General features: G+C 42.0%; 1 protein-coding gene across 1 annotated transcript in view; it reads left to right on the top strand.

The window, feature by feature from the left end:
• The window catches only part of RYR3 (ryanodine receptor 3), a 680,585-nt gene that overhangs the window by 516,686 nt on the left and 140,686 nt on the right, over positions 1–23,213 (top strand). The window contains exons 77-84 of the mRNA XM_066572425.1: positions 7,330–7,377; positions 7,604–7,703; positions 10,554–10,633; positions 12,648–12,724; positions 13,027–13,100; positions 17,811–17,828; positions 19,773–19,853; positions 20,186–20,274. Coding sequence (XP_066428522.1) covers positions 7,330–7,377; positions 7,604–7,703; positions 10,554–10,633; positions 12,648–12,724; positions 13,027–13,100; positions 17,811–17,828; positions 19,773–19,853; positions 20,186–20,274 — 567 coding nt within the window. The remainder of the gene's footprint in view (positions 1–7,329; positions 7,378–7,603; positions 7,704–10,553; positions 10,634–12,647; positions 12,725–13,026; positions 13,101–17,810; positions 17,829–19,772; positions 19,854–20,185; positions 20,275–23,213) is intronic.

Here is a 23,213-nt window from a genome sequence, read left to right as displayed (position 1 = left end):
ATTACTGGGTGTACACACTGCTCGACCCACGGTATAAGGAGAACCTTTCCACTCTCATTCCCGAAGAGGAAAGGGGTTCGAGAGTGTTGCTATACCACAGGACCCTGGCGGACAAGCTGATGGTAAAATTCCCATCCGACAGCGCTAGTGGCAGAAGGCGCAGTTCCGAGGGCCAGGTACCAGGGGAGGTGCGGAGATTGAGCAGCATGTACAGCACAGGCAGTACAACAGTCTTTAAGGCCCTGGACAGCTTTATGGCTCCCCAGCAAGACTGTTTCACCGCTCCCCAGCAAGACTGTGTCACCGCTCCCCAGTCAAGGCTGAGTCGGCGGGAGCACTGTAAAAGGATGGTGAGGGAGTACGTAGCCGATCGCACGACCGTCCTCCCTGACGCCTCTGCCACCTACAACTACTGGGTGTCGAAGCTGGACACGTGGCCTGAACTCGCGCTGTATGCCCTGGAGGTGCTTGCTTGTCCTGCGGCTAGCATCTTGTCAGAGAGGGTGTTTAGTGCGGCTGGGGGAATCATCACAGCTAAGCGTACCCGCCTGTCAACCGACAGTGCCGACAGGCTTACACTCATCAAGATGAACAAAGCCTGGATTTCCCCAGACTTCTCTTCTCCACCAGCGGACAGCAGCGATACCTAAGCAATACGTAGGCTGCACCCGCGGATGGAAGCATCGTTCTCTCTCACCATCCAAAACGGGGACATTTCTGCTTCATCAATCTGTGTATAATATTCCTCCTCCTCCTCCTCCTCCTGCTCCTCCTCCTGAAACCTCACGTAATCACGCCGAACGGGCAATTTTTTTTAGGGCCACAAGGCTCACTCATATAATTTTGGTTGGGCATGGCCAATTTTTTCTGAGGTAGATTAGTACTGTTGGTACACCAATTTTTTTGGGCCCTCACCTACAGTGTAATCATAGTAATTTCTATGTTCTTCGCCTGCACTCATGATACAGAAAGGTGTGTGTGGTTGGCCTACACTTTAGCTACATAAATGTAACTGGGGCCTTGTCTATACTGCAGCTACTGAAATGTGAAAGAGACTGTTATCTCCCTAAACTGCTGCAATGGGAATGTTACTGGGGCCTGTCTTGAGTGCTACTATTACTTTGACTGCGCTCCCCCTATACTGCTGCTAGTGATATGTTAGTGGGGCCTGTCCCTAATGCTACCGCTGAAATGTTAATAATTCTGGGCTCTGCCTATACCGCTGCTAATGGTATGTCACTGGGGTGTGGAAACAGAGGCTTCACAAAGACATGATGGCGGCGAGGCCATTTCCCACCAACGCTGTTACTGTTAAGGTGTATATAACAACGGACACTTGTAGAGGACACATAGTGCCTCCAAAACATCCCCCTCCTCCTCCAACAATGAAAACATTCTTGGCAAATACCGTTGCATTGGTCCGTCTGGTGGCAGTCCAAGAATTTCACCTTTAACGACACAACAAGAGAGCACCACCACCATCCCCCCGCCACGGCCCACTTAATCCTGGCCACATTCCGAAAACCAACTACATTAAACCGCGCTACCAGGTCCGCAGTCACCACCACATTACCACCAACGAGGTTACTGTTAAGGTACATATTACCAGTCAGACTGGGGCATGCAGTGTGGGCCGAAGCCCACCTGCATTAAGCACAACATTACTACCTCAGCTGTGTTGGGCAATGCAATGGGATATTTTTATGTACCGCCGGTGGGTTCCAGGGAGCCACCCATGCTGTGGGTCCACAGAGGATTATAAATGCATCTGTTTCCACTTCTAAAGAACCCCAGTCAGACTGGGGCATGCAGTGTGGGCCGAAGCCCACCTGCATTAAGCACGACATTACTACCTCAGCTGTGTTGGGCAATGCAATGGGATATTTTTATGTACCGCCGGTGGGTTCCAGGGAGCCACCCATGCTGTCGGTCCACAGGGACTTCACAATAGGGAGTTGTACCTGCCTGTGTCTATGAATTAAAAAGCCCGGTCTGACTGGGGCATGCAGACACCTTGACAGAATGAATAGTGTGTGGCACATAAGTTCCCATTGCTATGCCCACGTGTGCAGCTCCTGATGGCGGTGGCACAGGATTGGATTTCTCATTGCTTCTGTACAGCATTGTGGGCTATCGTCCCGCCCCTTTTAAAGAGGGTCGCTGCCTAGCCGTGCCAACCCTCTGCAGTGTGTGCCTGCTTTTCCTGTGGCAGACGCACTTATAAATAGACATGAGTGTGGCGTGGCATGAGGGCAGCTGAAGGCTGGGCAGGGACAGTTTGGTGTGCGCTGTGGACACTGGGTCGTGGGGGGGGGGGCATGTAACCCAGGAGAAGTGGCAGCGGAGTGTCATGCAGGCAGTGATTGTGCTTTGTTGGAGGTAGTGTGGTGCTTAGCTAAGGTATGCATTGCTAATGAGGGCTTTTCAGAAGTAAAAGTTGTTGGGAGGGGGGGGGGCACTCTTGCCACTATTGTGGCTTAATAGTGGGACCTGTGAACTTGAGATGCAGCCCAACATGTAGCCCCTCGCCTGCCCTATCCGTTGCTGTGTCGTTCCCATCACTTTCTTGAATTGCCCAGATTTTCACACATGAAAACCTTAGCGAGCATCTGCGAAATACAAAAATGCTCGGGTCGCCCATTGACTTCAATGGGCTTCGTTATTCGAAACGAACCCTCGAGCATCGCGATAATTTCGTCCCGAGTAACGAGCACCCGAGCATTTTGGTGCTCGCTCATCTCTAGCAGACACAGATTCTGGAACGCCTTGGAATTTCACATTGTTGCGGTGTGATGTGTTCTTTAAGTCAGCCCCTTTGGTTCTAAGTCGGTCAAGCTCCCACTCTAGTTATAATGTGCAGCAATGAGGGAGTTATGTAAGTCTGCCATCTTTGTCTACACATGGTCAATTCTGCGTTTTGCTGCAGTGATAGCAGAATTGATGGGTTGGTTAAGTTGAGCAAAATTAGATTATATAGAGATTTGTAGAGCCTTTAACATAACTTTCGAGGTGGTATCTGTGACTGTGGTATCAGTCACCAGAATGCCATCAAACATGTCTGCTAATGTAGCAGTAGTATGTGATGAATCACTCATCTTTGCATCGCATGCGCCTTTCAGAGTGTCCAGTCTCTGCCCCTGTTGTTCTTCGCCAACAGAAGGAAAAGAGGCTGTAGGCCCCAAGTGGTCGAATGATTGATGATGATGACATAGTTGCTGTAGAGACTTCCGCGCGGAATCGGGGAGTTATTGGATCTTGTATACCTCGATTTTATCAAAGTGTTTGATACTGTGCCACATAAAAGATCTATCTATCTATATATATAAAGCTGAAAGCCCTCACTGTCTCACTGACTGACTCACTGACTCACTGACTGACTCACTGACTCACTAACTGACTCGCCGAAAGTTCTCCAACTTCCCGATATCGTAGAAACATGAATTTTGGCACGAGCATAGATTATCTCCAAAATAGGAAAAGTAATTGGGTCCCAACTCGATTATTCAATTCTAGCGCAAAAGAATTGGCGTCGAAATTTTACGTACATAATCTAAATCTGTCACTTCCCAATGTCATAGAAACTTAAAATTTGGCATGGGCATTGATTATGACATAAATAGGAAAAGCTAATGGGTCCCAACTCGATTATTCAATTCTATGCGCAAAAGAATTAGCGTCCAAATTTTATGTACGGAATATAATTTTCTCACTTTCCGGTGTCATAGAAACGTGAAATTTGGCACGAGCATTGATTATGTCATAAATAGGAAAAGTTCATAGGTCCCAACTCGATTATTCAATTCTATGCGCAAAAGAATAGGCATCAAAATTTTACGTGCGGAATGTAATTTTTTCTCTTTCCGGTGTCATAGAAGTGGGAAATTTGGCACGAGCATTGATTATGTCATAAATAGGAAAAGCTAATGGGTCCCAACTCAATTATTCAATTCTATGCGCAAAAGAATTAGCGTCCAAATTTGACGTACGGAATGTAATTTCTTCCCTTTCCGGTGTCATAGAAACAGGAAATTTGGCAAGAGCATTGATTATGTCATAAGTAAGAAAAGCTAATGGGTCTCAATTCCATTATTCAATTCTATGCGCAAAAGAATTAGCGTCAAAATTTTACGTACAGAATGTAATTTTTTCACTTTCCGGTGTCATAGAAACGGGAAATTTGACACGAGCATTAATTATGTCATAAATAGGAAACGCTAATGGGTCCCAACTCGATTATTCAATTCTAGCGCAAAAGAATTGGCGTCGAAATTTTACGTGCGGAATGTAATTTTCTCACTTTCCGGTGTCATAGAAACGGGAAATTTGGCACGAGCATTGATTAAGTCGTAAGTAGGAAAAGCTAATGGGTCCCAACTCGATTATTCAATTCTATGCGCAAAAGAATTAGCGTCCAAATTTTACGTACGGAATCTAATTCTCTCACTTCCCGATGTTATAGAAACTCGAAATTTGGCAGGAGCATTGATTATGTCATAAATAGGAAAAGTTAATGGACCCAACTCGATTATTCAATTCTATGCGCAAAAGAATTAGCGTCCAAATTTTACGTACGGAATCTAATTTTCTCACCTCCCGATGTCATAGAAACAGGAAATTTGGCACGAGCATTGATTATGTCATAAATAGGAAACGCTAATGGGTCCCAACTCCATTATTCAATTCTATGCGCAAAAAAATTAGCGTCCAAATTTGACGTACGGAATGTAATTTCTTCACTTTCCGGTGTCATAGAAACAGGAAATTTGGCACGAGCATTGATTATGTCATAAATAGGAAAAGCTGATGGGTCCCAACTCGATTATTCAATTCTAAGCGCAAAAGAATTGGCGTCTAAATTTTACGTACGGAATCTAATTTTCTCACTTTCCGGTGTCATAGAAACGGGAAATTCGGCAGGAGCATTGATTATGTCATAAAGAGGAAAAGCTAATGGGTCCCAACTCGATTATTCAATTCTAGCGCAAAAGCATTGGCGTCGAAATTTTACGTGCGTAATGTAATTTTTTCACTTTCCGGTGTCATAGAAACGGGAAATTTGGCAGGAGCATTGATTATGTCATAAATAGGAAACGCTAATGGGTCCCAACTCCATTATTCAATTCTATGCGCAAAAGAATTAGCGTCCAAATTTTTAGTACGGAATCTAATTTTCTCACTTCCCGATGTCATAGAAACAGGAAATTTGACACGAGCATTGATTATGTCATAAATAGGAAACGCTAATGGGTCCCAACTCCATTATTCAATTCTATGCGCAAAAGAATTAGCGTCCAAATTTTACGTACATAATCTAAATCTCTCACTTCCCAATGTAATAGAAACATGAAATTTGGCACGGGCATTGATTATGTCATAAATAGGAAAAGTTAATGTGTCCCAACTCGATTATTCAATTCTATGCGCAAAAGAATTAGCGTCCAAAATTTTATGTACGGAATCTAATTTTCTCACTTTCCGGTGTCATAGAAACGTGAAATTTGGCACGAGCATTGATTATGTTATAAATACGAAAACTTCATAGGTCCCAACTCGATTATTCAATTCTAGCGCAAAAGAATTAGCGTCCAAATTTTACGTGCGGAATGTAATTTTTTCACTTCCCGGTGTCATAGAAACGGGAAATTTGGCACGAGCATTGATTATGTCATAAATAGGAAAAGTTAATGGGTCTCAACTTGATTATTCAATTCTATGCGCAAAAGAATTAGTGTCCAAATTTTATGTATGTAATCTAATTCTCTCACTTCCTGATGTCATTTTATATAAAGTAAACGTCACATGGTTACCTCCACGTGGTGTTTCCTGGGTAACGCAGAGAATTATGCAAATTGGTGAACATATGTTTTTCCGGTATCTCTAAAGTAAGCACGACTTCATAAGATTTTCCGTGTGAACACCAGATAAACACCAGTACCAAATTAACTCGGGCGAAGCCGGGTATATCAGCTAGTTGTTATATAAAATGAGAATGCTTGGTCTGGATGAGAATGTGTGTAAGTGGGCAAGTAACTGGCTCAGTGATAGAAAGCGGAGGCTGGTACATACTCTGATTAGGTCACCTTTACTAGTAGGGTGTTCAAAAAAGACATGTTAGAGGTTGAGCAGGTTCAAAGTAGAGCAACTAAATTAATAAATGGGATGACTGGACTACAATACCCAGAGAGGTTATCAAAATTGGGGTTATTTAGTTTAGAAAAAAAGATAGATTAGGGGTGACCTAATAACTATATATAACTATATCAGGGGATAATACACAGAAATCTCCCATCATCTATTTATACCCAGGATTGTGACTGTAACAAGGGGGCGAAAAAAGTTTTCTACACCAACATAGAAGGGGCATTCTTTACTGTAAGAGCAGTGAGACTATGGAACTCTTTGCCTGAGAATGTGGTGATAGCGAACTCGCTAAAAGAATGCAAGAGGGGCCTGGGCACCTTTCTTGAGTGTAATCATATTACATATTATAATCACTAATGACTTCAGAAGGGTCGGTGATCCAGGGATTTATTCTGACTGCAAGACTTGGAGTCTGGAAAGATTTTTTTCCCCTAAAATCAGGAAAATTGGCTTCCTCTTCATGTAGAATGTTGCCTTCCTCTGGCTCAACACTGGGGGCTAATAGCCTAAAATACAATGTTACTAGTCAGGATAACATGCAGTGCATTATATGCACATGCAGTGTAATAATCATGTAAGCAAACAGCAGGCCTAGAGTACTACAATATAAAATAAAAACTAACACTTAAACTTTTCAGTGGTTGTAGTTTCCCTGACGTCAGAATAAATAAGCAAGTGCAGAACCCGTGTAGCAAAGCTGCAATTGTTGTTTAAGGGTCAAGATTCTGAGAATTCACTGAATTAAGAAAATGTAGTAGATTTACCTGCAGTCCCATGCAAAGCCAGTTATAACTAGAGATAAGCGAGTATACTCGCTAAGGGCAATTACTCGAGCGAGCATTGCCCTTAGCGAGTACCAGCCCGCTCGGGAGGAAAGATTCAGCTGTGGGGGAGAGTGGGGAGGAACGGAGGGGAGATCTCTCTCTCCCTCTCTCCCCTCCGCTCCCCCTGCTGACTGCCGCAACTCACCTGTCACCCGCGCCGGCAGCCGAACCTTCTCTGCCGAGCAGGGAGATACTCGCTAAGGACAATGCTCGATCGAGCAATTGTCCTTAGCGAGTATACTCGCTCATCTCTAGTTATAACCAGTCATATAAGAAAGGGGATGGGGCACTTAATTTTCAAGAAATGAATCATTTCCAATATGCCTTGCTATCAATGTTCATATTTCACTCTTTCCAATTGCAGAGCTGCCAAAATGAAGAGGAAGATGAGGAAAAAGAAAAGACATTTGAAGTAAGTGTTGTTTTAGTTTCTGCCCAATTCTAAATGTTCTGTAATGTTTAAAAATAATGAGATTGCACCTCTAGAATAATTACAGTAACATTTCTTTGCTGCTGCAGTACGATCCCTAGCAGATGCAGTCCATTACATGGTGTGATAAATTATCCATAGGTCTCCTTGGATGTTTGGATGTCTTATACATAACAAATTGACTTCACATTTCTCTGTGTGTTTACAGGAAAAAGAAATGGAAAAACAAAAGACTTTGTATCAGCAGGCCCGTCTTCATGAAAGAGGGGCTGCTGAGATGGTCTTGCAGATGATCAGTGCAAGTAAAGGTAATAATACCTTTTTTTCTTTACAGTCTTCTGTTCCAAACAGCATATGATAGCATTTTGTGTTGTTTTTTCTTTTGGTAGTTTACTGTGGACTTTAAAGTGAATGTCCACCCTTGAAAACCATTTTGTTTATTATCTAAATAGGTGTTCTATGCTAAGTAGTTTCATAATGTGTCCTTTTAATGTTGGGAGCTCCAAATTTCCTACATAGAACCAGTAAAAGCTAATATTCTGGCTTACTGAAGCCACCACTAGAGGGAGCTTAGGAGTTTGCTGCATACTACACAGGAAATACACCACGGAAGAATATCCCACCACCTATTCCGGCATCACACTTTTTTGAGGAGGCCATAGTCCCCTGCACCCTGTCTGTCAAAGTTGTGTCACCCTTCGTAGAGTGTTCATACTTTATTTTATCCTACTATTTAGTCCTTCTGTGCATGTCGGGTCAGAAAGATGGTGCCCTTCCTGTAACCGTGAATAGTTTTTGTGAATGGCTACATGTGAAGCAGATCAATTAATGAAACAGAAGAGGCCTTCACCAACAAGTACTCAGTTACAAAACTGCCTGCTAAATGTTGTATTCAGAGCCTGATTCAGAAATGGGGCAAACCAGGTCTATCACAAACATGAACAAACCAAGTCCTCCGTCAGTCAGTGTATCACGAACAACCTGTCAGCAAGTGTTGAAATTTCTGAACCTGAAACCATTCCAAATAATGTGTGCAGGAACTGAATGCACTTATCACATAAATTACTATAGGTGGTTGCACACTTAGATGGCTAGAGGACTTTTGGACTCGTTGGTATTTGCTGCACATTGTCAGGAACACGTAGAGTGGGCCCAATTTCCTTTAAATCAATTGGGAATACCACAGATTATCTGGACATGTTTGAACAGTTTTACAGCCAACGAACACCAGAAGAACGAATATACTGCCTTTTCCAAGGTAACAGGCCACACCTGCTGCAACTCACTGGCATGGGTTCATTAACTGTTTACAGAAGAGCAAACCTTCAATTCTGCCAGTGGTTTCCTGTCCTGTATTTCCTCACTTCCCATGCTGCATAGCATAGTCTCTGGTCTAATAAGCAGGGAAGGCAGTATTTGAATGCCCAGCCCTCTGCTCTACCATGATGATTCAGGCATTTAGAGACATTCTGGCCAAATGGTTCGTAAACTCACTAGAAAGTGTGCTCACACATACTGACACACACACACACAGAAAGAGCAGGAGAGGCAGAGACTGTGGAGATCATTATCAGTGTCTGCAGATCTGTGGATCTGCAGCCTGTGAGAGAGGCCTATGAAGATAGCTCCTCCTTTTGTTGCTATGAAAGCCCTGTACCTGATGTCAAAGAGTGGATTGCAGAGAAGCTGGAAGGGAGGCCCCGCTAGTGACCGCCCTTAAACATGATTTACAGAGGTTAAGCAACAACATTTTTAATGCAAGTATGTTGCAGAAATAATGAAACTAACACAAGTTAGTAGATGAGCAGAAGTTGTCTGAAAGGTTACTGCCCCTTTGAATCCTTGTCAGGGAGCCTTAAATTAGAAAAGTAGAACTGCCCTATAGATACATTAAGAAATTAACCAGCAAGGAATCTTAGACCTAAAAACAGATAGTGATTCACTTTGAAAGCAAATCAACCCAGAAGTGAAATGTCTGATCCATGTCCTATTTGTTTATTAACCTGGGGTACAGGGTATATGAGATCTGAAGGGAGGATTCTGTGAGACTTCCTTTATCTTTCCCCCTCCTTTCCAGCTGCAAGGACAGGGAGCTGTCATTATAACCTATGCCTCTTGTCATTTATTTTGGTACAGGATTTGCAGTGTAGGCCCTTGTTTTCGAACTGCTAATTTGCTGAGAGTGCGGAGCTTATCGTAGAATAGCTCCTTTATGGCTCTCTAGCAGGACACCGCCACATTCTCTGATGCATTGCAACCCCCTAGTAATTGTGAGCTCTGGGAATCATTAATACTGTCCTTTTACAGATGAGTCCACATAGTGATTTTTGTTATAGCAAGTCTACTAAAATGATAGACTTCAAGAGCATGCTGGGGGTTTTCTTGTCATACCCTTTTCTAATATATGTTTGAAAATAGAAAAGTTTTGCATTTTGAATATATTGATTACAATGTAGAAGAAGGCATGCATGTAACAACCTTGTTGGCAATTTACTGTATGACAGTGGTGTTGCATGACTGCAGAGCAGGCCTCGTAAGAAAGGGATTAAAATAGGAGATCCATTTTGTGGTTGACTGGAGTGGGGTCAGGTTGCAAATACTATATTCCCCCAAATGTTTGAGCTGGGTTTCTTTGTCGGTATTTGTTGCCTTTTTGCTGTTCCTTTATTGTATTCATTTAGCATTATTTTATTATGCTGATTCTGATTTCTTATAAGAAATATGTGCAAATTACTTTATACTATATTTTCTATATTGCACTGATTTAGAATCTGTTTCGTAAGTGAAAGCTGGAAGAAAATATGGTGTTTATTGGTCAGTGGACCATTAAACATCAACATGGTGCTGGGCATAGGTGTTGGCGGTATTTTTCTGATACTTATTGAACTGGCTACCCAGAAAAGTTGAAGTTATCATCAGTGTCTTTTGTTATGAAGGTGAATTTTATGTTGGTGAATGTGGTTAAATGTGTAGAAAAGGTATGGTATCGTACTCTATGTAATCATAGATATATGTGTAGAAAGCTATATAACCCCCTTTAAGAAAAGTTTTATTTTTAGGAGACACACCGAAATGAGACATATATTGAATATCTTTTTGACACTTATTACTAAGAAACAAATTTCATGTTTTCAGATTGTACTTTATTTCTTTCACAGGTGAAATGAGCCCCATGGTTGTAGAGACACTTAAGCTTGGAATATCAGTTCTCAATGGTGGAAACACTGTCGTGCAACAGGTAATATTAATTCCTTGTCTTTCCTTATTAATTTTATGAGTGAAATGATTGGTAAATAGGTTATTCACATGTACAGTTTTGATGCTTTTATCAGAGACATCAACCTAGAAGAACCTTTCACAGGGTGATGGAAGTGGCCTTTTTGAGGGCATGACTAGCCTATCGCTGGAAAGAGAGGAAGGGAAAGAACACAAAAGAGAGGGAGAACTCAAAAGTGGGAAGTAGAGAGGGAGAATGCAAATGTGTGAAGTAGAAAGGGAGAAAGGAAAAGTGGGAAGTAGAGATGGATAATGCAAAAGTGGAAAGTAAAGAGGGAGAACACAAAAGTGGGAAGTAGAAAGGGAGAGGGCGAGAGAAAAAGAGAATGCACAACAGGGAGAGAAAGAAAGAAAAAGCAAAAGAGAGCAAGAAAGGGAGAACGCAGAAGGGGAGAAGATGGCACAAAAGAAGGAAAAATGCAAAAGAGAAAGAAACAGAATACAAAAGGAGAGAGAAAGCGTGCAGAAGATGGAGAAAAATAAAGAGAAGACAAATGAGGGGGAGAGAGAGAACACACAAAACAAAGTAAAAGAGATTATAAAAGAGGGGAGGTGTCAGTTGGTGTAACTGGACACTCAGAGTAAGACATAAGATTTCTGGAGGCTGCACCTGAACAGGGGGAAGGAAAAGGGGGCTGCATGTACTGCAGACTAGTTCGACAGGTGTCCAGACAATCTTGGGGAAGCAGAGCCACACAATAGACTTACTTGCAAACACAGATCAGAGTGGGAACAGGACAGACCATGACTGATAACAAGTTACAGGACACAGAACTAACATGAGTTCTCACCCTAGGGAACCCAGCCAGAGACTGACAGGAGCTGGGTTTATATGTGAGCACAGATCCAGGAGATTGGCTAGCAGGAAGTACCACACCCAGCCAGCTCAATTAACCCTCAGCGGCCTGACTGTGCTGCTAGGAGTACATAGTACAACAAATCCCAGCAGCACACGTAACACTTGGGATGCCACAATTGCTTCAGCATACTGTACATTACAGAAAAAGCATTATTGTCAACCCATTGTGTGCTGTACCAATTTTTACCATGGAAAGTTACAACTCCTAGTATGACCTTAATAGTGGTGAAAATACTCTGACACTTGTAGTTTCACAAATACATTGGACCATACATGTGAATGCAATACTGATGTGACAAGGCCACAATACACTAAATGACTCACGGGTGACTCACAGGGACCCCATAGTAGTTTTCTGCCCTCATTGGCCCTCAGAAGAGTTATTACCTGCCCCCACTGACGTCTCTACCAGATGTTAGGCCAGGAACCAGAAGAGGTGGTCTGAAAACCAGGTGTATCTCAGGAAAGCAGGGTGGCGCTGCGAGGCATATATGACTGTGTCTGCATGGATTGAGTCGATTAGGCTATGACTTCATCTATCATGCGCCAGGCAGCAGCCAGGACGTGGAGAACAGGGCAATCAGCGATGGATGAGGTACACCTGTGTATATTATGACTCTATTGGTTTGTTCACTTCACATTGCCTTTATATAGTGTGCACTTGGATGATTATGTATTAGCTTGAGGAAGGTCTATTTGACCGAAACGTTGCTTTTATTCTATGTAATGGGGTAAATAAATATTTTTTGTATCTTTCTACACTCTGGATTGCTGCCAGTTACTATTCTCTTTATCTGGACTGTATTTGTGGAGCTCGCCTGGTTTGGGCTCCGTTACTGGCATTTGCACTTTTTCTGCCTGACTCTATTAGAGGACTATCGCAGTGCTGCTGGAAATTGATCTCTGCTTTAGGAAAGCAGGGTGACTTGACATGTCTGTCCTATGTATGGTGTTGGTCCTGGGAACTTTACCTTTATGTAACTACTGTATATAAACTGTAGCTACTACTGAGCTATTATGATTTTTTTTCTACAGTCGCTTATTAGAAATTGTATATTGTAAGAAGCCTGATTTATTTGTTAATTTTATGATAAACAGTAATGTACCGCTTTTACAGAAAATGTTAGATTACCTAAAAGAGAAAAAGGATGCTGGATTTTTCCAGAGCTTGTCTGGCTTAATGATGTCATGCAGGTGAGTACAATTCAGTGATTTTGGTATACTTTGAATTGTCCTTGAGAAAAGCTTGTTGTTATTGTTAATTGCTGAGTATAAAAAATAAAAATCAAAGTCTTCTGGTCATGAAATGCAACAGTAAACATGTTTCTGTGAATTGCATTACAAGACAACAGCATTCTTGAGCCCACGCTCTTACACTACATGGCTCACAAAGAGCAAGGTCAACTCTGTAGTCTTCACTAATATTACAAAGCTTCTTCTGAGACAAACAGTGGGTTGATAAGAGAATTATTTCCATTTTGTTTTTCTTGGTTCAGTGTTCTTGACTTGAATGCGTTTGAAAGACAGAACAAAGCAGAAGGCCTTGGAATGGTCACGGAAGAAGGCACACGTAAGTATAATGAAAGATTTCTGAAACGCCTACATTTAATTGCCAAGCTAAAGTTGGCTATTAGTCAAGAACTGATTTTCTTTTTTTATAGCATTTATATATTTCATACTGTATATTTCATAGCATAATGTATGACATGACCATAGAAACAATGTAATTTCCAGCTGAATCATACATTTGGATTCCATACATGATTCCATCCATAATTTCATAGCCAGGCAACCACAAAACAGCGTGAGACCCTATTCTGAAACCCAAACTAGTTCCCCTGCAGTCTCTGACAATTTTGTAATCATGTCTACGAGTTTCGAATGAACACTTTGAGCAAGTGATGCGTGCTCAACATGGATAACACAGTAACACTAAGGCAAAAAACAAAAATGGACCTAAAGTTTTATAGTCCCTTTTTATTGTCTTCACTACCAAATGCAACCCCATACACTGTCAGAAACTAATTAAAACCCCTCACTTAAGACTCCAGAATTAATTCAGAACCCAGAATTAATTTAGGCCATAGCTTTCAGCCCCTCCGATTACTTTTGCTCTACCTTATTTCCACACTGCATGTCACCAGATGATGCTTTCATAATGCAAAATAAAATCATTAAGGAGGAGGGAAGTTGGCTCCTCTAGTGTCATCTATTGGAAAGCGACTCTATAAATCTATGTCCGACCCTTTAACGGGCCTTACAAGATGATTAGAGAATCATAGAATGGTAGAGCTGGAAGGGACCTCCAGGGTTATCTGGTCCAACCCCCTGCTCAATGCAGAATCACTAAATCATCCCAGACAGATGTCTGTCCACCCTTTGTTTGAACACTTCCATTGAAGGAGAACTCACCACCTCCTGTGGCAACCTGTTTTACTCATTGATCACCCTCACTGTCAGAAAGTTTTTTCTAATATCTAATTTGTGTCTCCACCCTTTCAGTTTCATCCCTTTGTTCCTAGTCTTTCCTTGTGCAAATGAGAATAGAGCTGATCCCTCTGCACTGTGACAGCCCTTCAGATATTTGTAGACAGCTATTAAAGGGGTTGTCCCGCGCCGAAACGGGTTTTGTTTTTTTTTAAACCCCCCCCCCCCCCCCGTTCAGCGCGAGACAACCCCGATGCAGGGGTTAAAAAAACAAACCGGGTAGTACTTACCCGAATCCCGGCGGTCCGGCGTCTTCATACTCACCTGCTGAAGATGGCCGCCGGGATCCTCTCTCTCTGTGGACCGCAGGGCTTCTGTGCGGTCCATTGCCGATTCCAGCCTCCTGATTGGCTGGAATCGGCTCGTGACGGGGCGGAGCTACACGGAGCCGGCATTCTGCACGAGCGGCCCCATTGAAGACAGCAGAAGACCCGGACTGCGCAAGCGCGGCTAATTTGGCCATTAGAGGCCGAAAATTAGTCGGCACCATGGAGACGAGGACGCCAGCAACGGAGCAGGTAAGTATAAAACTTTTGATAACTTCTGTATGGCTCATAATTAATGCACAATGTACATTACAAAGTGCATTAATATGGCCATACAGAAGTGTATAGACCCACTTGCTGCCGCGGGACAACCCCTTTAAGTCTCCTCTCAGCCTTCTTTTTTGCAAGTTAAACATTCCCAGATCCTTTAACCGTTCCTCATGGGACATGATTTGCAGACCGCTCACCATCTTGGTAACTCCTCTCTGAACTTGCTCTATCTATTCTATCCTATCATCTCACATGCACCATATCTACAACTTTTTCACTTTTAACAGTGGGGTTAGTTAGATACAGTAGTTTAGTTCTAGGATCTAAGATACTTCAAAATAATGCAGTCACCATGTAATCGTCAGACACCAGCTCTACACAACGATAGTGATTACATTTAGGCTAATTTCACACGGGTGAGTGCGAGTTCGCCGTGGATCCAAGGCGTTTTTTATCTCAAAACGTCCTCGCAGAGTATCTCCCATTGTTTTCAATGGTGAAACCTCACATGGCATCACACTGCGTGCACCTAACATGCGGTGCGATGCTGCTGCTAGCCCCTTTGAAGACAATTGCCGATACGAGGGCACGCCCAAAGATAAAAAGTAACACAACTTTTTTCCCGCATTGCGGTGCGATGCAATGTGTAAAGGGATTGCTCTTGTACGACCCCATTCAAAAGAATGGGGTTCATATTCGTGCAAGATTTGTGCATCTCACAACGCACAAATCTTGTGCAATTTGTTGAGCACGGTGAAAATGGCTCTAAGGTTACTTTACATGGGATGACTGTTGGGAGCATAAGAACATGACAGCTGTCCAAATGACTATTGCACCTGTGCTTTCACACAACAGCGATAGTTGCTCAGTCAATGGAAGCGGAGCACTCTCGAGATCTCTTCTGGTTGCTCGCATCCATTTATTGTGAACAGGCAGTCGTTTAAAGATGAACAGCTGCCTGTTAACACTGAGAGCAAGTCGATCATTAGTCATCTAGTTTTAGCGAGCCAAAACAAAGCAACTAGCAACTACTGGGCGTTTCCTTGAGGCCCATTTAGACCCAAGCGCGTCCAGCCACGTCTTCTCCCTGCACTGATTTGAAGTTCTTTCATCAAGCCGAGCGCTGCTTGTGATTGGCTGAGTGCTGTGACCAATCACAGGCAGTGATTAGCTGTCATTTATTGAATGGCTGAGTGCTGCCTGTGATTGGCTGAGTGCTCAGCCAATCAGATGCAGCTCTTTTAAAAGAACTTCAGAGCAGTGCAGGGAGAAGATGCGGCTATACGTGGCTAAGCCCCGGCAGCGGCGGAGAGGTGAGTATATATTTACTTTATTTTTTACACATGCTATGGATGATTTTTCAGGGAAGGGCTTATATTTAAAGCCCTTCCCCCAAAATCACTGTGAGGTTGCCTGTGTTCTGCATACCCCGCTTGGAGCGCTTAGCTGGATACCAGCTGAGCGCTCTGAGAAAACAACAGCTGTATGCAGAAGATAGCGGTTCTGCTTGTCTTCTGCATACAGCACAAGCCTTCATTTACACACTTACGCAAAGTGAACGCTCAAAACTGTCACTCAAACTGCCGTTTGAGCGATCATCTTGCCGTGTAAATGTACACAAAGATTATCGCTCAAAAGATGTCTTTTGAGTGATAATCGTTGTGTCTAAATTAGGCATTACTCTATACCTTGTTGGGTGCCACATTTACACAAGACAACTATGACTGAAAATCGCTCATTTGATCGATTTTTCTTTTTCACCCAATAGTTAGCCCATGTAAACCTTTCCCTACCTCCAGTGATCACAGGTGACATTTCTCCAATTGGTGACATCCATTGTTGCTCAAAATTATTTCTCAAAATGCAAAACCCACAGTCTGCAGTCATCTGCACCTTTACCCATACCTAAACCATACAGCCTGCAGTAATCTGCACCTGTACCCATTTCTAAACCATACAGCCTGCAGTCATCTGCACCTGTACCTATCCATCAACCATACAACCTGCAGTCATCTGCACCTCTACTCATCCATCAACCATACAACCTGCAGTCATCTGCACCTGTACCCATCCATGAACCATACAGCCTGCAGTCATCTGCATCTGTACCCATACCTTAACCATACAGCTTGCAGTCATCTGTACAGGTACCCGTACCTTAACTATACAGCCTGCAGTCATCTGCACCCGTACTTAAACCATACAGCCTGCAGTTATTTGCACCTGTACCTAAATTATACAGTTTGCAGTCATCTGCACCTGTACCTAAACCATACTGCCTGCAGTCATCTGTACCTCTCCCCATACCTAAACCATACAGCCTGCTGTCATCTGTACCTCTACCCATACCTAAACCATACAGCCTGCAGTCATCTGTACCTCTACCCGTCCGTAAACCATGCAGCCTGCAGTTATCTACACCTGTACCCAAATCTAAAGCATGCAGCCTGCAGTCATCTGCAACCCCTGCGACCCCTATAGATACGCTACTGGGGAGACGTATACCTTGGGGCAATGTTAAGACCATGCCTTACTGTCTGGAAAGTCATCATCAATTAAAATACCATATTTTTCTGTTTCTGTCATTTTTAAAAAGTCTTTTAAGTAGGTGGCACTAATGAGTCAGCTTTCTAAGCTCTGCCTGAACTATGAGACTCCCTCCATCCATGTTTCTCCATAAGGAGAACATTATTCACCTATTATAGACTCAAAGCAAAAAAAAAAAAAAAACACACAAAAAAAACCTCATATATATCCACGGAATGTGTTTTTACCTGCTGTGCAGCGTAAATTAGAGCCAAAAACATCAATTTATTGCAGACTCTTTATAAATTTGCGAGTGGCTGTTATTACTGTGAACCACTGTGTGGAACCCCAGAGACCCAAGGATTCAATTCACTTTGGGAATCACTGATATAACATATCATCTGCAAATCCATAGGGGTTAAGTTCTAGATGAAATGATTTCAGTCAGAAAGCGTTGGATCCCAGACATCACATCCATAAAACACTTCAGTTCAAAGGCCTTGCAGTACATCGCTGAAAGCAGTGAACCAAAACCAGTTTACCCATCCGTTTCATGTGTGATCTATCATAGTGTTTAGGGATTGGGCTTGATTGTGCCTTCATAGCACAGGTCAGGTAAAGAATACATTATGGCTCATTTTGCTGGTTGTGACCAAACTGTGTACCGTAGCTGACATATTCCGAAACAGTAACCTTTTATTTCTCCCTTTTTTTATTCTTCATATATGCAGTCATTGTCCGGGAACGAGGTAAGAGATTCTTCAACTTCAGATAAACGTATTCCTAATTACATTTCGTCCCAGGCATTTGTTACAATCTACATGCCATACTGAGGGATGCATGCTCGCTCTAGATAAAGTAGCCTACCAACTTTCATCTTATCAGCATACGCCTGCAGACATTAATTAGTTATTCGCTCATCTCTAATTATTCAGTTCTTACCTTTTGCCAGATCTTTTGTTGTATTAATGTCTTCAAGTACATTTATTAGTTCACCTCTCTTGTGGAATATGATTGTATAAAATATTCATCTCATGTAGTGGACCTAGACATTCACAATTTATTTTTGTCTAGCTCGATAAAAAGTAGTTATGTAGTCGTGTAATTATTTCTCTTAGATGTGTTGTCCCTTTTTAAGATTGCAGGTCCTATGGAGGAGGTAAGGTGATGGCAGGTGGGCCTGCTGCTGGAGCCCCTGCAATTAACTGGTATTATCAGGGTCAACTACAGTATAAGTACTTATTTTCCTGCAGGGCCTCCACAGCAACAAGGGTGCATTGCAGGCTCTCATTGCAGTCATTGAGTGACAGTATAGTAGGTGCCTGACATTGATTATACTGTATAACAAACAATGCATTTAAAATTTTACTATAGATAACATACAGTGACATACATGCAGTGAGTGCTCAAATAGACTGATCCAACACTATATCTCTATTTTGGTGTACTATATTGAAATAACAATAGTGTACTTGAATAGAAAGGCATGGTATGGCGCACTCCCGTACATGGATTTTAGTTTTGTGTTGGGGCCCCTGTAAAGATAGAGAGTAAAGTCCAATTGCAAAGTTGAAGAGTAGCATGTGAGAAGCAGAAATCCACTTTCCACGTCTCTCTAATTCCCATGGGACCGCTGCTATGACGGACGTAAGGAAACTGTACTTGAACTGGCCTCCTTCTGCTACTATACATGCATGGAGTCATTTGGCAGACCAGTCCAGGGCTGACACTATCATTACAGGATTGTGTTAGTGAACAGAGAAGCTCTGATTCACTGCAGATGCAATGCAAATCGCTAGTAAAAGCACAACCCAATCAAAAGACCATGCAAATGTTACAGCGTGAACGTGTAGGTTGGAGATTGACAGAGTTGCCTTGTTGGACCTGTGTTCATTCCAGGGATTCTCAACATGGAGTGGCACCTGAATCTCTTGCAGATGACGGTGGATGACTTCCTGGATGATATGCTCCTATTGTAGCAGAAGGAGACCACTTAGAGTATGCATCTCCCTAAGGAGAAAAGATAGAGTTCCTGACCCACCTCACATGCCTCTCGCTAGCCAAGCCAGAAACCTGCTGCACGTTGATGAGGAGCAAACACCCCTAAACAGTTGTCTGTGTATGGATTCTGGCTTGGCTTTCAATTCCAAGTCATTGTTACAAGGCTTGTATAAAGAGTCTAACATTGATTTGCAGGAATTCTGCCTTTCTATATGTGAGTTGCAGAGTTATTGTTCCATCTTCCTTATTTCCTTACTTCAGTCACAGCAGCGGTCTCGTGGAATTTAAAGAGATGCAGAAAGTGGATTTCTGCTTCTCACATGCTACTCTTCAACTTTGCAATTGGGTTTAACTCTCTAAGATGGGTCACAACACAAAATTATTTATTAAAACCCCATTCACTTACATTGTACCATACCTGGTTGCAGAATTTGGTGCGCATTCTGCACCCGAAATTCTACAACAATGCCCCAATGTAACTCACCCTCAGTGGAACACTCAGTTCTTGTAAATGAGCTTTGGTGTTCTATATCCTTTCAAATGATGTTGACTATACTGTCCAGATGTCATTATCAGTCTTACAATGCCTGTGATCACATAAGAAGGTGTATGAACTATAAAGCAAACCGAACCTAAATACATTTTGTGATTTAATTCCTTAAAATTGTTTTGACACTGGTTGTCTTTCCAAGGTGAAAAGGTTTTACAGAATGATGAATTTACAAGAGACCTCTTCAGGTTCCTGCAACTTCTATGTGAAGGACACAATAACGGTAAAATAAAGAGCAAAGCCTAATATTTATCTACTTTAGGATTTTTGTATTACCTGCTGTATAGTTAGAGGCTAGAAACCGGGTCACTGAGCTTGATAAGAGACCTAACCTGAAGCCCCCTGCCCCAAATGTAAGATTGCCACCTACTATGCACCATTTATAACACTGGCGTCGTCTTATGTATGATAGAAGCTGATTAGTCGTTTTGTGTTGTTTTTTTTTTGTGGAATAAACCTAGAATCCTAAGAAATGCTGTCATGAAAGACCAAATAAATTCTGATAGTTTCCTGTTACATCCCAATACAAACAGTTTTTCTCTGTCTTTTCTTCAGACTTTCAAAACTTCCTGAGAACCCAAATGGGTAATACGACAACAGTGAATATTATCATTAGCACGGTGGATTACCTTCTACGCCTGCAGGTAACCAGAAGTAGTCATTTTTCTCATAAGAATTCAATATTTCATTTTTGAAAGCCTCCTGACTTTGCACTGCCAGTCTTATGTTGGACAGATTTCCAGCCAACTGTGAACCATCTGTCCATATATGGTTTCTATTATACAGGCCCGCAGTGATGCATACAACCTGATAGAATTAAGTGTCACATATGGGCTAACCCATGGTAATATTCTCCATAGAAGATTAGAAATAAACGCAATAAATATTATAGGCTTTCACTGAGAAAAAGGGGGAAAATGAAAAGCAATCAGAACACAGAACAAATATGAACGAGAGGAGAAATCTCTGCTAAAGCTGCTCCGCTCCAGTATGTTTAATCAACAGGTTTATTGTGGTTTGGCCTCAGCTCATACAATGGGAATTTGATTCCCTGTATAATGCATGGGAATATTTTACATCTGCTACTGTTTAGCATCAGAAATATGATATTGTTTTCAGTTAACCCTATAATAATGAATGTGTTTGATGTGGTCAGGAAGGATGAAAACTGTATAGTTTAGGAGCAGTTTCCAGAAAAGGACAAGGGGAGCAACAAAACAACCAAGAAACCACCAGCGAAACACAATGACAAAGCACAAAATGATTTTTGCTTCTTTTGGATCTCCATTTGTGTATTGCATCCACAATGCACTGCCCTCTGCAGCAACACAATAATCATTTTTTAAGGCAGAGAATATTAATCAGTCAGAGCCCTATATGTGTTCTTTTTTAGACACAACTAAGCAATTAGTCTCAAAAGGGATCAGATCTTGATTTATGTTGATCTTGCTGATTAATTTCTTAATATCTTAAAGTCTAGTTTCACATGTTCTATCCTTTAGGCTAGTTTCACATGAGTTCATTACAAGGTGCATTTTTATGCCCATAGTACAGATGAGTGCCCTAGCTTGACTGTGGGTTCAAGTGACTCGAGCTCACAGTATCATAGCGCCATCTTAAAAGGACATTTTTAAATCAGAGCAGCTAGAGGTACTAAGAAAAACCCCAAAGAAACTCCATCATATCCTACACAAGGATAAGAGTCTGAAAACCATATTTGCGCACCGACCCCTTCTGTGTTACAGGCAACCCCCAAATTTGAGGCACCTTATAATCAGTAGTGCATTGCCCTTGGACACACAAAAAGGAACTTATCCCTTCAATGTAAGGAGCTGCAAGATCTGCTCACATGTACTGACCATGGACTAGATAAAAACCCTCAAAACTCAATATCACTATAAGATCCCGGGGGCATTCACATGTTCCATGTCTGATGTTGTGTACCTGATCCTGTGCAGTATATGTTCTGTTAGGGGCCTTTATGTTGAACAAACAGGACAAAAACTGAAACCAAGGATGAGGTCTCACCGCCACTCAATTAAAGAAAGAAAGACCGAATTACCTGTGCCTCAGCATTTTTCTAGTCACAGACACAACATAGAACATATGAAAGTTACTATATTAAAAGGCAACTTCAAAGCTCAACGTCATAGAAGAATTTGGGAGTACAGGTTTATAACCATCTTTGACACTTTCAACACAGGAATCAAGATTGGAAGTGGTTTCATGCATCATTGAAAAATATGAGAAATCTATAGCACAAATAACACACAAGCCCAGTAACCCCCTAACACCAATTTAGAGACCATAAAACTTTCACATCCTTATCTGTGGACTAATTAAGTATTTGCTCCTCTATTCATCTTTTCTGCTATTAGTGCAAATTAGTCACACCATGTCTGTGCCTTTTCATATATATATATATACATACATACATACATATATACGTGTGTGTGTGTGTGTGTGTGTAAGCTTCTTCCGATCGATCCCATTAAGCCTGAGGAAAACCCTAACTAGGTTTCAAAACTTGCTATAACATGTCTTTTTGTTAGCAATTAAAAGGTATCATATCTACAAGATTACTTGGTTTCTCTTACTGAGAACAATCACATTTAGGAATCTTATGATATTTGAAGTTGGGTCAGAAGACCCGTGTCCAGACCAAGACACTGTTCTGGATTGCAGGCAAATAAATGTGCCCCATAATACATTCATGTGAAACTGGCCTAAAGGATAGAGCAGGAGTATGCAGCCGTAGCATGGTGGAGGCCTACAGTTGTAACCATGGATGATCTTGAGACATACTTGGTACAAAGTTGTTAGAAAACTATTGAGAATGACGGTGCAAATTGCGGATGTTAGTGCATATAAGTCTATTTGCTATGTGGTATGCTTCTGGTGTTCAAATTCAGTTTGAGGATAGCCGAGCTCGGGAAAAAACTTTCACCACAGCACAACTGGACGTGATCAAAAGTTATCTATTTATTGATTGACAGGCAGCAGTTTTTATAGAGGCGCATGCCTCAATTACAATAATTCAAATTTATTATAATTCATTTATTACCATTGGTCGATAAAATATAAACATTGGACGTTATGACCTGAGCCATTCAGTCTAGGTCCTTGGAATGTTCTAATCACCAAGGTCCCATTTTATTCTTCAATACATTTGAGCAAATCTTGTTAAAGGAAAAGTACAGAACATTGACACAGACAATATCATAAAAAATGGAAAGGGCATACTATAAAATGGATAGAGAAAATGGAGTCATATTCATTTCACTAACACGGAAAAGTCTGTCAAGCCAAAAACTCTCCTACATGAACCCCGGCTAATAAGCCAGAGCAACACATCCTTGGCTCTGCCTCCATGACAGACCACATTCTCCCAGAGCCTCCAGCCCCCCAAAATGGCTCCCCTTTCTTCTCACTGCCTTTTTCCTCTCTCTCCAGCCACATGAACAGCTTCTTACATGCCTCCAGAGAAGGGGTGATCTCTCTTACCCATCTGCTCCCTTCAGTTTACTGCTGCTGTCTGCCATCTTCCCTTCCACTGTGTTGCCACTCTCTCAATGTCCGCACC

Source organism: Eleutherodactylus coqui, chromosome 6 (genome assembly GCF_035609145.1).
Source record: "Eleutherodactylus coqui strain aEleCoq1 chromosome 6, aEleCoq1.hap1, whole genome shotgun sequence".
Taxonomy (NCBI): Eukaryota; Metazoa; Chordata; class Amphibia; order Anura; family Eleutherodactylidae; genus Eleutherodactylus; species Eleutherodactylus coqui.
The sequence above is the reverse complement of the archived record's forward strand: the minus strand, read 5'-3'. Positions and strand labels throughout refer to the sequence as shown.